Genomic DNA, 13,894 nt, shown 5'->3' with positions numbered 1-13,894 from the left:
TTGCCTGCAGATGGCACAAAAACTCATGTTCCTTATACCAGGCAGCTTTGGTGATTAATATGTAAAGATAAAACATCACCATGAAGCTTCTTGCCTTCTTCAGAGTGTCTGATGTTGGTGAGTGTGCAGATGCCATTATCCAGACCTGAAGAAGAAGGGTCCTCTTTCTGTCTTAAAAAAATTTGTTTTCTTATAATTTTTTCCAAATTATTTTATTTACATGTGTCTCAATTTAGATGTATAGCTTGTCCCCCTTAACTGGGGATTTTTATGTATAAATTGTACAAAGTACAGACAGCCTGTGAGCTAATTGCAATCTTAGTTTTCTTCCTTGAAAAATAATGGGAAATGCTAGTTTGAAGAATTTCTTTAGACCACATAATGTTAAAAAACGAGCCTCAGGCTTACAGGAAATTATGTATGTTATTCCAGCTCATCCTGACACTTAATCCCTTCACAGAAGTTCAGCAGGGTGGAAAATAGCCAGTTTTGTCAAGGAAATCCATTTAGGGTTGAAGTTTAATTGAACATTAGAACAATATAGAAGTTGTATATAGAATCTTAGACACATTTTGTTTTGAAATATTCCTATCAAGTGTGGGAAACAGATTGCATTGGGGACTTAGTGACTCTTGAGTTATTGAAGAAATGTAGTGCTAAGAAGCTGTAAGTGCTTAGAATTAAAAGGTTTGCGGGTGACTGCTCTCTATATCAGTGTCCACACTGCAGTGGTAGAGAACTCCAGCAGCTTCAGAGAATTTTGGTTTGTTACCCATTTAAAGGATGCTGTGAATGAGAAGCAGAGAAGAATTACAATGGCAATATCTTTTATTTACTCAGGCATTGAAAAGCACACTGGGCTTCCCTCTAATCCGATTTGAAGATGCTGTGATTAATCTGGATCCTTTCACTCGGGTCCATCCATATGAAACTCAGGAGTTCATCATTAATGACATTCTGAAACACTTCCAGGAGGTCAGTGTGATTGAGATTATGTTGTGGCAAAGGTTGAACTTCTCTTGGTTGAGGAGCTCTCCACTGGGAATGTGGGAACTCTTTCCTGACTCTTAATGTTAATGCTGTGTTGCTTCTTTGGTATATGGAGAAGTAGTATCCCAGAAGAAATCTAAGAATACTCTGCATTTTAAGATGAAACTGGTTTTAATTTTACTGAAATTTGGATGTTGATTTCTTTTGTAAAACTACCTGGGTTAGCATAAGCTTCTATTGTGGGTGGGATAGGTTTTTTTTTTCCCTCAACCTTGCTGGTGTAAATGTGACCCATAAGAAATATTTAATTCTTCCTCTTGGTTTTACAGGAGCTGCTGAGTCAGGCAGCAAATATTCTAGGTTCTGTGGATTTCCTTGGCAACCCTATGGGTCTACTGAATGATGTTTCAGAAGGCTTTACTGGACTTATAAAGTATGGCAACGTGGGTGGTCTCATCCGAAATGTCACTCATGGAGTATCAAACTCTGCTGCAAAGGTAAAAATTGGGATACTAAAGTTTGCTGTAACAACAAGCAAGAAATAGGCAAGAAGTCAAATAGAACTATTGACCATGCTTAAATTGCTTTATCTTTGTTTTGTAAAAATGGCGTTTGAAGTGTAGATTTTGTTTTTCTTAAATGCTTTCTGTACATCCCAAGGATGCCAGAAACAGGAGTCAGTGAACCACTCAAAGCCCTATTATTGCTGTACAGATACTTGCAAGTTAAATCAACAGCTAAGCAAAGTGAGAAAGAATTTGTTCCTATGTGCAAATTAACAAAGCTGTGTTAAATTATATTTATAATCTAGATAGAGAGAGAGACAGCTAGAGAAACGTGGAGTATTTAAGGGATTATTTAGTATAACAGGAGTTGTTGGCTGTTACTTTTGAGAAGTGATTAAGGTGATGTGAATAGCAATTATTATGCTGACAACTGAGGTTTGGGAAGTTTTGTGCCACATTCCAACAAACTAAAGAATTTCCAGATTGCTTTGTATTTATCTGTAGTTTAATTCCAAAGTCTCTGCATGGTGAACATTCTTTTGTCCTTTCTGATAACAGCTGAGAGAATTCAATTATATCAGTGAAAATAACTATATTTAGTGCCCAAGAGAGGGATGATCTGAGGCAGGAGTCAGAAACAGGAAATAGTTTGGATCATGGTTGATGCTGTACTTGATACTTAGCAAACATATGTTCTGGAAATGTTTTGTTAAATACATGGTGTGTCGGCATGAGTCCTTCATGGGTACAACTGCAGTAATGCTTTTTTGACACAAGGACATGTTGGGAAGTTTGGTTTTGTGAAAATTCTTTACTTTCTATTTTTATCATTTTCCTAACAGGTAACTTTGTATGTATTGTCATGCTTCACATTTTAACAATCTTTCCCACTTTTTTGTATACAAGGAAATCAGCTTTTTCCCTTCCTTAGTGAAAAATGGTAATTCAGAAGGTGTGAAATGCAGAGTCTGTATCATTACAGAGAGATCAAGACTAGCATTATCAAACCTAGTCCATCACCAAGTGCAGAGCTGGATCGGGCCCAGGGAGCTGAGCCATGAGGAAAGATGACATGCACATTCTCTGTCATAATTATCTTGTTTGCAGCATTAGCCTATTTTGCACAATTTCAAGAAACTCAAACAAAATACTATGTTGATATTCCTGCCTTAATCTCCTAGTAGGTGGTGCTGTAATTCCCAGCACTGCAAATACAAGCAGTGTGGTAGAAGACTTGCTGAGCTTCTGGAAGGCAGCTGTATCTGTCTGCAAATGAGTACTTCTGTCCATGCTTTGTCCTCATGGCTGCAGTCTCTGGTGACCCATCCACTCCACCCAATCGAGTATGTTTCTTTAGAGTTTCCTTTCTATAAAGTGGTGTTTCCTCATTGCAGTCACATCTGCAGCAACAGTCTCATAAATCTTCCTTTAAAAGGCACGAGCCTTCCTCTGTTTCCCACAAGGGCAAGGTCATTCTTTGAACTTTGGAGTCATTTGTAACCAAGGGGTTTGTGAAGGAAGATTTTCAAAGGCAGAAGGGCAGTTGGATGCTGAACTCCTTTCAAAATTTAACAGGAGCTGAGCGCCTGCTTCCCATTTATACCTTTGAAAATCACCCCATGTACTATTTATTCATCTTCCTAGGTATCTTTTTCATTCTCCTTGATATATCAGAAATGTCCCTGTAATGCAAGTATCACACAGTTCCCTTTTCAAAACTTTTTATATGGTTTATATATTTGTCCTTTGGGAGCAAGGAGAGAAATCCATAATTTAAGAAGGTGTAGTAATACATTGTGGAGCTCCTTGATGAATCCTCTTTCCAAAGGTTGAATCTTAATTCTGCTGCAGAGAAGACAATGGTAAAAAAGGCTCAGATAGTTACATTGAATTCTTGTTTCACTGTTGTACTGTTTTCGGGCATTTAAATCTGCTCGAAAATTAAGCCAGGAATGTCCACAGGATAAAAACATTGGCATTTCAAGTTCAGTTTGGGATATACTGTGTTCATGATACAGCACAGAAATGTGCCTTTTACTTTCTGTTCTACCTTCTTTGTACCTTATGAGTGTGTCTAGGATATGTAAAGTATTGGTAAAGAAAATTATGTGGAGAGAAAAAACAATTTGAGTTAGTCAAGAGAAAAAAACCTTACACAATAGGTCATTCTCATCTTTCTGTTGGAGCTCCAGGAAGGTATTTTTAAGTATATTTTCACTGCATAAATTTTCACTTGATTCAGCTGTGCCACAGAGGGCTCTTGTCTTTGCAGCTAATTCTGTGGATCTGGTTACTAAAGCAGCCAAAACTAGAGGAGCCTGTGTCCTGCACAGACACTGAGAGCTGGGAAAAATCTCCACTTTGGTCGTTTGACTACCTGACTAATGAAGTGTCTAAAATAAAAATCTATCCTAGATTTTAAGATGAGTTAGCTATTAAGATGTGAGTAGATAGTTAAACAAAGAGTAATACTATTATCATGGATTTTAAAGTAACACTGCTCAACTGAATTGAGAAGTAAGCTATTGGAGTTGTATCTGGTTTTGTCATTTTATAGCTTTTCTATTTTATAGTTGTACTGATTATCCCTGTAATGGCTTTTCCATGCATTTCAGAGCATGCAGTGGGTAATGCCTTCTTTCAAGTGGAGAGCTGCAGTGTATTTAAATTGGCACAAAACCTTAGGTTAAATAAAGTTCACTACAGACAGTTTTGTAGTTTTTATCCCTTGGAGATTCCAAGTTCTGTATTTTAAAAAGTTCTTTGATCCTAAATATAGACACCAGAGGGAATTACATTCCCTCTGAATGGAGCCTTCTATAGTTGCCATATGCGTAGAAATGTCTCACATTCTTGGCATCCACACTTTTTTATTTCCCCCGTCAGGCATGATAGAACTAAATCCTAAATTTCCCCTGTTTCAGCTGTATTTCAATTAGAAATGAATATTGAACACTGAATTAGCAGCAGAACAAAACTGTTCTGTAGCTTGTTCTCCAAATGGAAAAGTAAGTGTGGTTGTATCTATTACTGGAAAATAGGTGTTAGGCTGACCTGGTGAAATTCCTGGTGGTAAAGGATTGAAAAGATTCACAACTTGTCAATATTGTATTTAATGTGCCTGATTTCTTTCTACCTCTACCATAAATTCTCTGCTCTTTTAGGAATTATGAGCACATAGTAGTGTAGCTGTTAGAGGTCATAGGATATGGGATGGAAATAATTGGTGTGTACCTCCCTTCCTCTTGAGAAAAAGAACTTAATGAACTTCATGAAAGAGCTTAATTTTCATACTAAACTTTGAAGTTTCCATTTTAATTAGGCTTCTTAAGGAAAGGTAAGCCATCAGTCACAGCTGCATTTCCCCGTTTGGTTTTTGCGAAGCACGCAGGGTTCTGGGAGCCAGGCTTCCTTCCAGAGGCAGGCACCTGAGGTGCCAAAACTTCCCCAGGGTGGAGTTGCAGCAAATTGCATTTGAAGATGTGGGGGAAGGAGGGCAAATAATTCCATATCCCAATTATCTATTGAGTGTCTTGTTTGCTTTTATGGCTGATGAACCTCTCTGCCCTGGACTTTCATTCCATCTATTTTTTTCGACTGCTGGCACAGGTGCTTAGATGCTTAACAGAGATAGGAAAAGAGGTGAGGTGTTAAAACCAAGTAAGAACACTTTAAGACTAGTAAGGATGCTCCAGGTCAGTGTTTGGTCTGGAGGCATTTGTGGAACAGGAGCATGAAAGCAACACAAAGGGAAAAGGAAGTTTTAACCCTCCTTGTAAGATAAAGCAGAATCTCCAGTGGTTGGCAGTGACAGAAAGATAAAGATAACTGAATGGAAAATAAAGAGGAAGTAATAAAGGGATCATTTAAAAACAAATCTTGAACAAGTGTTTGACTTGCATGAATGTTAACTTTAACAAAGTTGGCAGTAAATACAATGAGAAGTGGCTGTAGCTGAGCAGAGAAGGAAGGTACAGTTTGAGCAGGCTCTACCCCAAACCAGAAAGGTTTCTAAACAATCAAAGCTGATTATTCCCTTTTTTTTTAAAGTTTCTTAGTTCACTTAACCAATCACTCCTCTTTGATACCATTCAGAAGCAAGAGCAACTACCATTCTCCCATCTTGGGACTAACTGCAGTTAATCTCTAGCAACATCAAAATGCCAAGGAAGTAGCTGAAAATAAAATCATATCTTGGTGTCGGGGAACTTCTAGCAAAAGCCTTTGTATATGAAGCCTGAGAAAGAAATATATGGTGGCGATTTCCTCAGAAGAGTCTTAAACAGAATCATTAAGTGATGCTGTAGAGAGGTCATGGTGGTGTTTGGGTTCTCAGTTTGCTGGGTATCCTACCACTCTGTATATTCATGGTGTTTGTTTGATTCCTCGCTCTTTTCCTTAACTCCTAAGAGCAGAATGTGTGTGGTTAGTGTCAGTCACCCTGGATAAAGGTGAGGAATGTCATCTTCCTGAGCAACCTTATAGATTAGAATTTATGTTTTCCTTCAGGAAAGCTGGCAGTCATCCCTTACATATGGTAGTTGAGGTATTGAAATAGTGGGATTTAGCAGCATTTACCATAATATTTTCTATTCCAGCTGTGATTTATACAGTTTGGGTCAAATGTATATTTTTTTGCCTTTTCCTCTTAATCTTTATCTTTCCCAGTGTAGCATAGAGACTCCTGCAGGCTGTCCAGGTGGCACTGCAGATCAACTTCAGTTTAACTTGCATTTCATTCACAGATTAGCAGCTCATGCAGGTTCAGATGAACACTGAGAATCTGCATCAAAATGTGTAGATTATGAGGTGGAAAGTAATTGAAATTCCCAGGCAGAAATGTTGAGTACATGAGGGATATTACAGATGAGGCCATTTCCCCATTTCCTGTTAGTTTTTAAAAGACAGCAAGTTTTATGTCCAATTAGTGACAATCAAAAGCCATGGAAAGTGTCCGTTTTAATGTGCAGAACATCTGGTATCTCTAACTAGTGACTTTGAAAGAGGTTTTGGGATAAAAGATCATCTTTGAGAAGTTTGAAGTATTTCTTCCTGGTTTTCATTTGTACCATGGGATAAAACGTGTGTGGCCAGCATCTAGGTTAAAAGTTTTCTTCTTGATTTGGTTTAAATTCAGCCTTTGTTTTACAAAGCTTCTTGCACAAAGTGAACACACTTTATTCCAGTGTATGTTTATGTGGAGAAATGGGTCAATTGATTAGAAATGGTGATATATTCTGGGGGAATAAGTGGTTTAATGTGGACTTAATGCCCTAAATGCACCTCATTCAAAAGCAAAGTGCACACTGGTGCACCCAGGAGAAATTGCTCAGTTGACAATGAGAGTCCTGTAACAATGCAGCAACTGCATACATGGAGATGCACAGCTGGATAGAGGAAGATACAGTGACCATTTGACAATTAAAAAAAAAATATATATTAGAGAGCTTAGGTTTTATGCCAGCTCTAGAGCTTCATTTCAAAGAGGTTTACCAGCTGATTTTCCTGTAAAATGAAATGCACTGTTCCTGTTTTGCTGACTCATTGGAGAAGTCAGTGAGCAAAGGAGAATTTAAAATGAGGTATGCAAAGAGTTGCCAAGTCATAAACTGTAACTTTGGAAATAAGCATTTATCATAGATTAAATTAAATTTAGTTTTAACCCGCAGTTTTTGAGTGGTTACATGTCAGGCAGACAGGCACATCTATCCCATATATCATCATTAGCATCTGAAGGAGAAAAAATGGGGTGTGGGTTTGAAATTCATCATTTCAGTCTTGATAAATGGCTGACTGCACCTCCCTGCTGTGTATTTAAAGTTATGGAGTTGAGTAGAATATTAAAAAGTACAGACTTAAACTTGAAGTTCCTTAGCTGTGTATCCATGAGGAGTGAAAATAATGTTTCTATGTCCAGGGGAGAAGGCCAAGCAGTACCAGGAGATCCAAACAGCTCAGAGTTGTTCACTATTTACACACACACACAAACATGATGGCAGGTCCAATTTATGTGCTTTCATGGGCTTTCCTTCAAAATATCTAATAGAACATGGAAAGCATGTTAGTTTTTAAACAGGAGGTTCTTTGAGATCCCAAGTGTGGTCACAGGTGGTCATGGCAGAAAAAGAAATTGTCTGTAAAGAGCCTAAGTGCTGCAGTTAGTGCAGATGGAAATGCTTTTGGAAATCAATATCGAGAGAGCTGGTAAAAGATGATGTTAAAACCAGACCTAATGTGGTCTCTCTTAGCTGTTACCTGTACACTCACGGTACTGGATCTCTTGAGGCTTTTCCTCTGTTTTTCAGTATATTGAGGGGTTTAAAGAAGCGGGTGAAGGAGAGCAAATAATTCCATTCCCAAAAAATAAACAAACACGAAGACCTTCAGGTTTGGTAAGAGTTAAGATGGGGGTGAGGGGAATTATCTGTTAAGAGTATTAGTTGTTTAATAAAGCACAGTTGTCCTCCAGATGAACCCGCCAGTGACTCCGCAATTGGGGTCATTCCAAGTTCATGCTGTGGACTTTTGACTGCCTTCTGTGTCTGTGCAAACAGCCGGCGGTTCCTGCAGGGATCACTCATTCAGCCCCGTAACACAAAACTGCTGCCAGCGGGCACCTGCTGGGGCGGCTGCCCGGGAGCTGCCGCGGGCAGCGCCGGGCTCCCGGGGCTCCCCTGGGGTACCTGCTGCAATCCCTGGTGTTGATGATTTTGAGAGTGTAAAAAGTATTTGTTTTTTTTTTTTTTTTTTGTCCTGTGGCTAAAGAAGAACTCATAATTTGTTTGTGCTGGTTTTTAAGGTTGTTTATTCTTGCTTATCTATAGCGTGTTCTGCTGCCCTGCCGCAGCTCTGTCCTGCAGGGCAGCGTGTGGGGCTCTGCCCTCAGTGGGATGTTACAAACATTAAATACCAGAAACTCCCTGGGCTGGATTTACAATAACGTGCCAATATCTGTCACCTATGTTGGACAGTGTGTCCCCAGCCTGAACCAACAGAAAAATGCCAACACCACAGTGAAACATGGAGGGCATAAAGAAGGAGAAAAAGGACAAGACACACCCAGTTTCCTCTATCTTGTCCTCTTTGAACCCCTAATCTAGAATCCTAAAATTTTACTTTTGCACCCATGCCACACTTAATTATTACTCATAACAAACACTCAGAGCTGGTAATTCATGCTGTAAGACTGAAAACTCTTTTCCATGGCCAGAGATCACACACAGTGTCTCTGGGGGCTCTGTCCAGGGGGTTCCTGACCCCTGCCAGGGTCCCAGGGCAGCCAGAGGGAAGCTCTGCATTCCCACAGGTACCCGGCTCATCAGGCTCGCACAGCAGGCTCCCCGCGGCCGCCAGCAGCCCTTGTCAGCATGCATTAGGAAGCTCGGTTAACGATGGGATGTGAGCTAATTAAAGCTCCTTCACTCCGGGCATATGACAGAAATAGGGGTGGGGAGTGCTGCGGGGAATCTCAAGGAACATGTTTGTTCAGTAGGAAAAGCCGTCGGCTCCTCATGGTTGTCAGTAATTTGGAGGGGGTCAAAGTTTATGTTGGTCTGAAAATGAGAAGCTGATTATGGCTTTTTGCTGATTTAGTATTTTCTAAATTAAGAGTGTGTTGGTGCTGTTCAGAGTGCCAGGACTAGTTTCTCTCTGCACAGCTTGGCTGGGTTATAAATGCCTTGGAGGCTCAGCCTGAACTGTCCTTTCTGGTTAGGACTGGATCGAAGCATTGACTTGGTCTGTCTTGATGTGTAAAGTATAAAAGTCTAGAGCATATAAATTTAACTGAATTCAAAGGCCCCAAGTAATTCTTAAGAGACTGACCAAAGAGATGGCAAAAGTACTTTTGGGAACAGCTTCAGACCAGTAGGCCTTTGAAACCTGACAAAGAGACACTTGTTATGTTTTCAAATAAAGGCATTTTACTTTTTAGTCTCAGTATAACACACCATTGATCACAGTGAGAGGAAGGGAGGAAGCTGTGTTTGTTGTCTTTGCCTGCTTATGGCCAGTTTGTAAAATTAAATATATACTGCTTCTACTCTATAACAATGTGTGTACTGATGAGCAAAGAAGCTAAAAGTTCTTTTTATGGTAAGTCACAGAAATATATTACATATCAAGCCTGAGACATTGCAGTCAAAGCAGGGAACCTTAGGCTGCAGAATTTACTGGTCAATGTTATCTGTCCCACTGCACCTAGTCCTTGTGTATATCCAAGAATCTGGCAGAGCTTTTTGAGTTTTGTACTTTCCAAAGAATAGCAGCAAGATTTGAGGATGACCTTTTTTAACCACAAATCCTAACAGCATATGTGTATATAAATAAATATATATATGTGTGTATATAAATAAATATATATATATATGTATGTATCTCCTTAGCCCAGAACATGTACATTGTGAGGATTTTTTGCCTCCATAGGCAAATGCTTGATTTGTAACTATTGTAATTTATTAGATATCAGCATAAAAATTGGCTTCCTCAAAAATACCTTTAACAGGTTTTAGAGTTTTAGGAATAAAGGTGATTTTTAATGAGGTTGCTACAATGCAAGTGACCGTGAAGGACTGAATTCCATTCTAAATGAGTTCTGCAAAGCAAAGATGAGAACCAAATAAACCCTTTGATTTCTGATTTAAACACAGTTAATTGTGAGATTTGCACAGAAATTTTATTTAATTTCATCACTTTCTCCCTTAATATTCTGTCTTGGAATGTTCTGCTTTGCTCACTCAATAATATTTGTACATGTACCATTCTCTGATGCTAGAATTACAATGGAATGTTTGGACTCAGGTCATAATTGTGTATTTATCCTTTTGGGATGTCCTTAGAGAACCAGGCAGTGCCAAGAGCTTAAAAAGACTTTAAAAGATTACTTAAAACTTATTTCCATGCTGTGTGCTTCATGCATCTGGCTTAGAGGGAACAAGCAGTCCAAAGTCGAGTTTTCATTTTCTTTGAATTCTTTTTGTGCCCCATAAGCCTTAATTGTTTGGCACCAGCTTTGGTTCACAAACCCTGTATATGGGTGGTTTTGTTTTTCTTCTATTGCTTGAAACAGCAAGGGATATGTAGTCAGTGGTAAAAGTTCTTTGTGGTAAAACTTCCTTAATTATTGTGCATTTAAAAAGAAAAACAGAAGACCAAGTAACCTCGAACATGAATAAAACAGTTTCTTGTACAGATAGTATTTCATCTGCTTTTGCAGATCTTGGTGAATAGTTAGTATTGATTGTTGACACTGTGTAAATTTAAAACAAGAAATGATAAATCATGGCTTTACTTGAGTCTGCAGAGGAGGAGGCTGAGCCCAGCGTGCCCCAGACTTGCAGAAGTGCAGTAACATCTTCAGTGATTGTAAAGGGCTGAGAGTGGTTACCATCCTCATCCAAAGATAGTGTGCACAGTAGCATAATGTCCTGGGATTTGGAGGAAAATGTGATATTTCACCCTCCTTGGGAGGATGAGTTTATGTTACAGCATGTTGGCTGAAGTGCAGTGGGGGTTGCTTTCTGCTTGTTGTACGTTACCAGTCATTAGCTTCATATCATACACAAACTGGTGTGGGATGAAAATCAGGGATCCAAGTGCCATTAGAGTGTAGATCTGGAAGAAAATATCAGTGTCTCCCTGTAGAAGGAAAGTGCAGAAAGAACCATCTGCTTTGGGGACAAAAAGGGTGAGGGATGCAGAGGGTGTCTTGTGAATGACAAGTGGACAAATGCTCAGCTGCCTGGGGGTTTTAGGACGGGTTCTCCTTCTGTCTGGGCAAAATGGATAAGGCAAAGCATTAAACAATACATACTGATGATAAGTTGGAATATTTTAAGTACATGAAATGACAGAGCTTTTAAGCAGTAATCTGGAAGGCTCCTGTTTGGAGAGGCCAAGTTGACAAGTCAAATACCCACTTCCACATGTGTCTTGTGCATCCTGGCTTCATCCAAAAACATCAGGAGCCTTTTGGTCTGAAAGCAGGTAACTTCCCTTAGCTGAAACTAATGTATTGTGTGGCAGTTCTGTTTCCAGGCAAAGGATGTCTGAAATAGGAAGAATGCAGAGATAAAATACCAAGTGACTAATTTTTTTTTTTTATTTTTCATCAGCAAGTATATGAAGAACTCATGAAAATTAGGGTAGGGAAGAGAGAGCTGGTTTTTACAATTCCCTTGATTAGTTTCATGTTTGTTCCACAGACTGTTGTATTTAGTTGTGTTGACATTTACATGGTCTTGAGTAGGCTTTGAAGTTACCAGGTCACACCTTATTAACAAAAGCTAAGGAAGACAAGGGTGGGTTGCACTTTTGGTGTCACCTTTGTTTATCTGGAGCCTATTTGCTGTGTGACCGGGTTAACAGCTCAGTAAGGCACCATCTCTGCTCTTTCACAAGTCTTAAAACCTCAACCTCAGCAGCTGATATTGCACTCCCCAAAGGAGGCAAGACACGTGGGGGCAAAGGTAAGTCTGCTTTTGTGTTTCAGCTTGTTCTAATCGCCCTTCAAAGTTTAAGCTGGACTTAAACTCCTTACATTTCTGATGCTTTCTTAGGTTTCTGATCGTGACATAATGGCTGAGGAACTTGTTCTCAATATCGCATTATAACCTAGATAGACTGGGCAGGAGGTGTTGTGCAGGTGTTTTGTTTATTGTGGTTTTTTTTATGTTAGAAATCTTTAATTTCCTTATTGTATAGGTAGATACAATCCTATTAACTGCAGCAGACTTCAGAAACCATTTCAGGGTAAGGATTTCTGAGGTGCATAGAAGAGTTAAAAAGAAGTGTCAAATTGTGATCCCCAGCAGGTATTTCACCTTGTAGTGGGTGATCAGGATGGATGTTGGTGTCATTCAGATCAGGAATCGGTAACTCTGACACCAGTCTGAATCTTTATTCAAATACGAGTCTAAACCTCACACAGAAAGGGTGAGTATTGCCTGGCAGCCCTTCCTAACGCCTGTGGAGCATCCCCTTGTTTCATCTTCCCTGGCGTTTCACCTCTGATGGGCAGACCCTGCAGCACAGAGCAGGAGGGGCTGGTCCCAGCTGGGATGGCTCAGGAGGGACCCGCTCACCGAGGAAAGCCCTTGGCTTGCAAATGGGGCAGATGGTGACAAAGGCTTGGCTGCAGTCTCCATCAGATGAGGCCAGGGAACAAACGGTCCCAGGGGAAAGGGAGGAAGGAGCCACTTCAAAAAGTAATTCAGCATGAAGTTCATGTTTTGTAACTAACATGTGCTGAGTTCAGATTTTGTCACCTGAACATTTCATGGTATGTTTGGTATATAAAATCCTTAATTTGTTTTGCTTACATCTGTAATTCAGTGCTATTTTCCAAATAACACAAACAAAAATGTCCCTGTTTAACTTTGGGTTTACAGCTAATGGAGTTTGACTTTTAAACTATGTGTATGGGATTTTTTTCTTTTTCCTCCTTACTAACAAAAAGACACCATTACATTAAAATTGTGTACACACATACAGGACTGCTGTTGACAACTAGGTGTCAGATTCTGTGCAGTGGAGGAAGGGATATTTGAGGAAAGACTGGATTGTAGTCTTGGTATTGGAGCTGGAAATTGTGTGTGCAGGTGGGAGGAAAGCTGTAGAGAGAGATTATCAATTCTCATCAATAAGATGGTTTATTCCTTCTGGCTCATTGTCCAATCATGCACTACTGTAACTTCCAAAATATATCCTTGAAAAAGCATTTTCAGGTCTTGAAAACCTCTAATAACGTTTGAATTTTGAAGATCTGTTGAGCCTTTCAATCTTTATGGTAACTACTCTAATCCATATAAGCAAAGCATTTTTCCAGAAAACACCCAAGCTTAAACATGATTCATAGATAGTTTCAAGTCAGTTTGTATTTCTAGGCTATTTTTTTTTAATAACATCTAGATAAATTTCATAACAAGGTCAGAAGTAACTCAGTCCATGATCACTGTTTAGTCTCCATAAGATCAAGTCACAAGGAAGGTAATGGAATTTCATTTTCATCGCTGTTGTTAAAATCTTTTTGTTTGGGTAATTGGAGCCACTGGACTGGTTTGTCATGAAGCTGAAAAGGAGTGTTTCAAACCGGGACATTGTGTCATTAGTGAGAAAGAAACACAGCCTTAGAAGAAATGGCAGAAAAAGGAGGGGAACTTCATTGGGGCACTGGGCCCATAAATGAACTGTTTGTCTGCTTCTTTTTTAATATTCAGTGTCTCAGGGTTTCCCAGCAGGTCTCAGTTGTCCTGGGTGCACACCTGGGCCACCGAGGGGTTTCACTGTAACTGCTGTGGGTGCAGGAGATGGTCCATGAGACACGGGCAGCTCCTCACAGCCTTGGGTTCCAACATACACCAGGTTTCACCAGCGAGGGTGGGGGGCTTCTAATACAAACG

At 39.6% G+C, this 13,894-nt stretch overlaps 1 protein-coding gene across 5 annotated transcripts in view; it reads left to right on the top strand.

The window, feature by feature from the left end:
• Positions 1-13,894, top strand: part of VPS13D (vacuolar protein sorting 13 homolog D) — a 98,152-nt gene that overhangs the window by 58,546 nt on the left and 25,712 nt on the right. For all 5 annotated transcript variants that reach the window (XM_021542048.2, XM_077788161.1, XM_021542051.2 and 2 more), the window contains 2 exons: positions 841-975; positions 1,320-1,487. In XM_021542048.2, the coding sequence (XP_021397723.2) occupies positions 841-975; positions 1,320-1,487 (303 nt within the window). The remainder of the gene's footprint in view (positions 1-840; positions 976-1,319; positions 1,488-13,894) is intronic.

The sequence above is a fragment of the Lonchura striata genome, chromosome 24, assembly GCF_046129695.1.
Source record: "Lonchura striata isolate bLonStr1 chromosome 24, bLonStr1.mat, whole genome shotgun sequence".
In the NCBI taxonomy this organism is placed as follows: domain Eukaryota; kingdom Metazoa; phylum Chordata; class Aves; order Passeriformes; family Estrildidae; genus Lonchura; species Lonchura striata.
The sequence above is the reverse complement of the archived record's forward strand: the minus strand, read 5'-3'. Positions and strand labels throughout refer to the sequence as shown.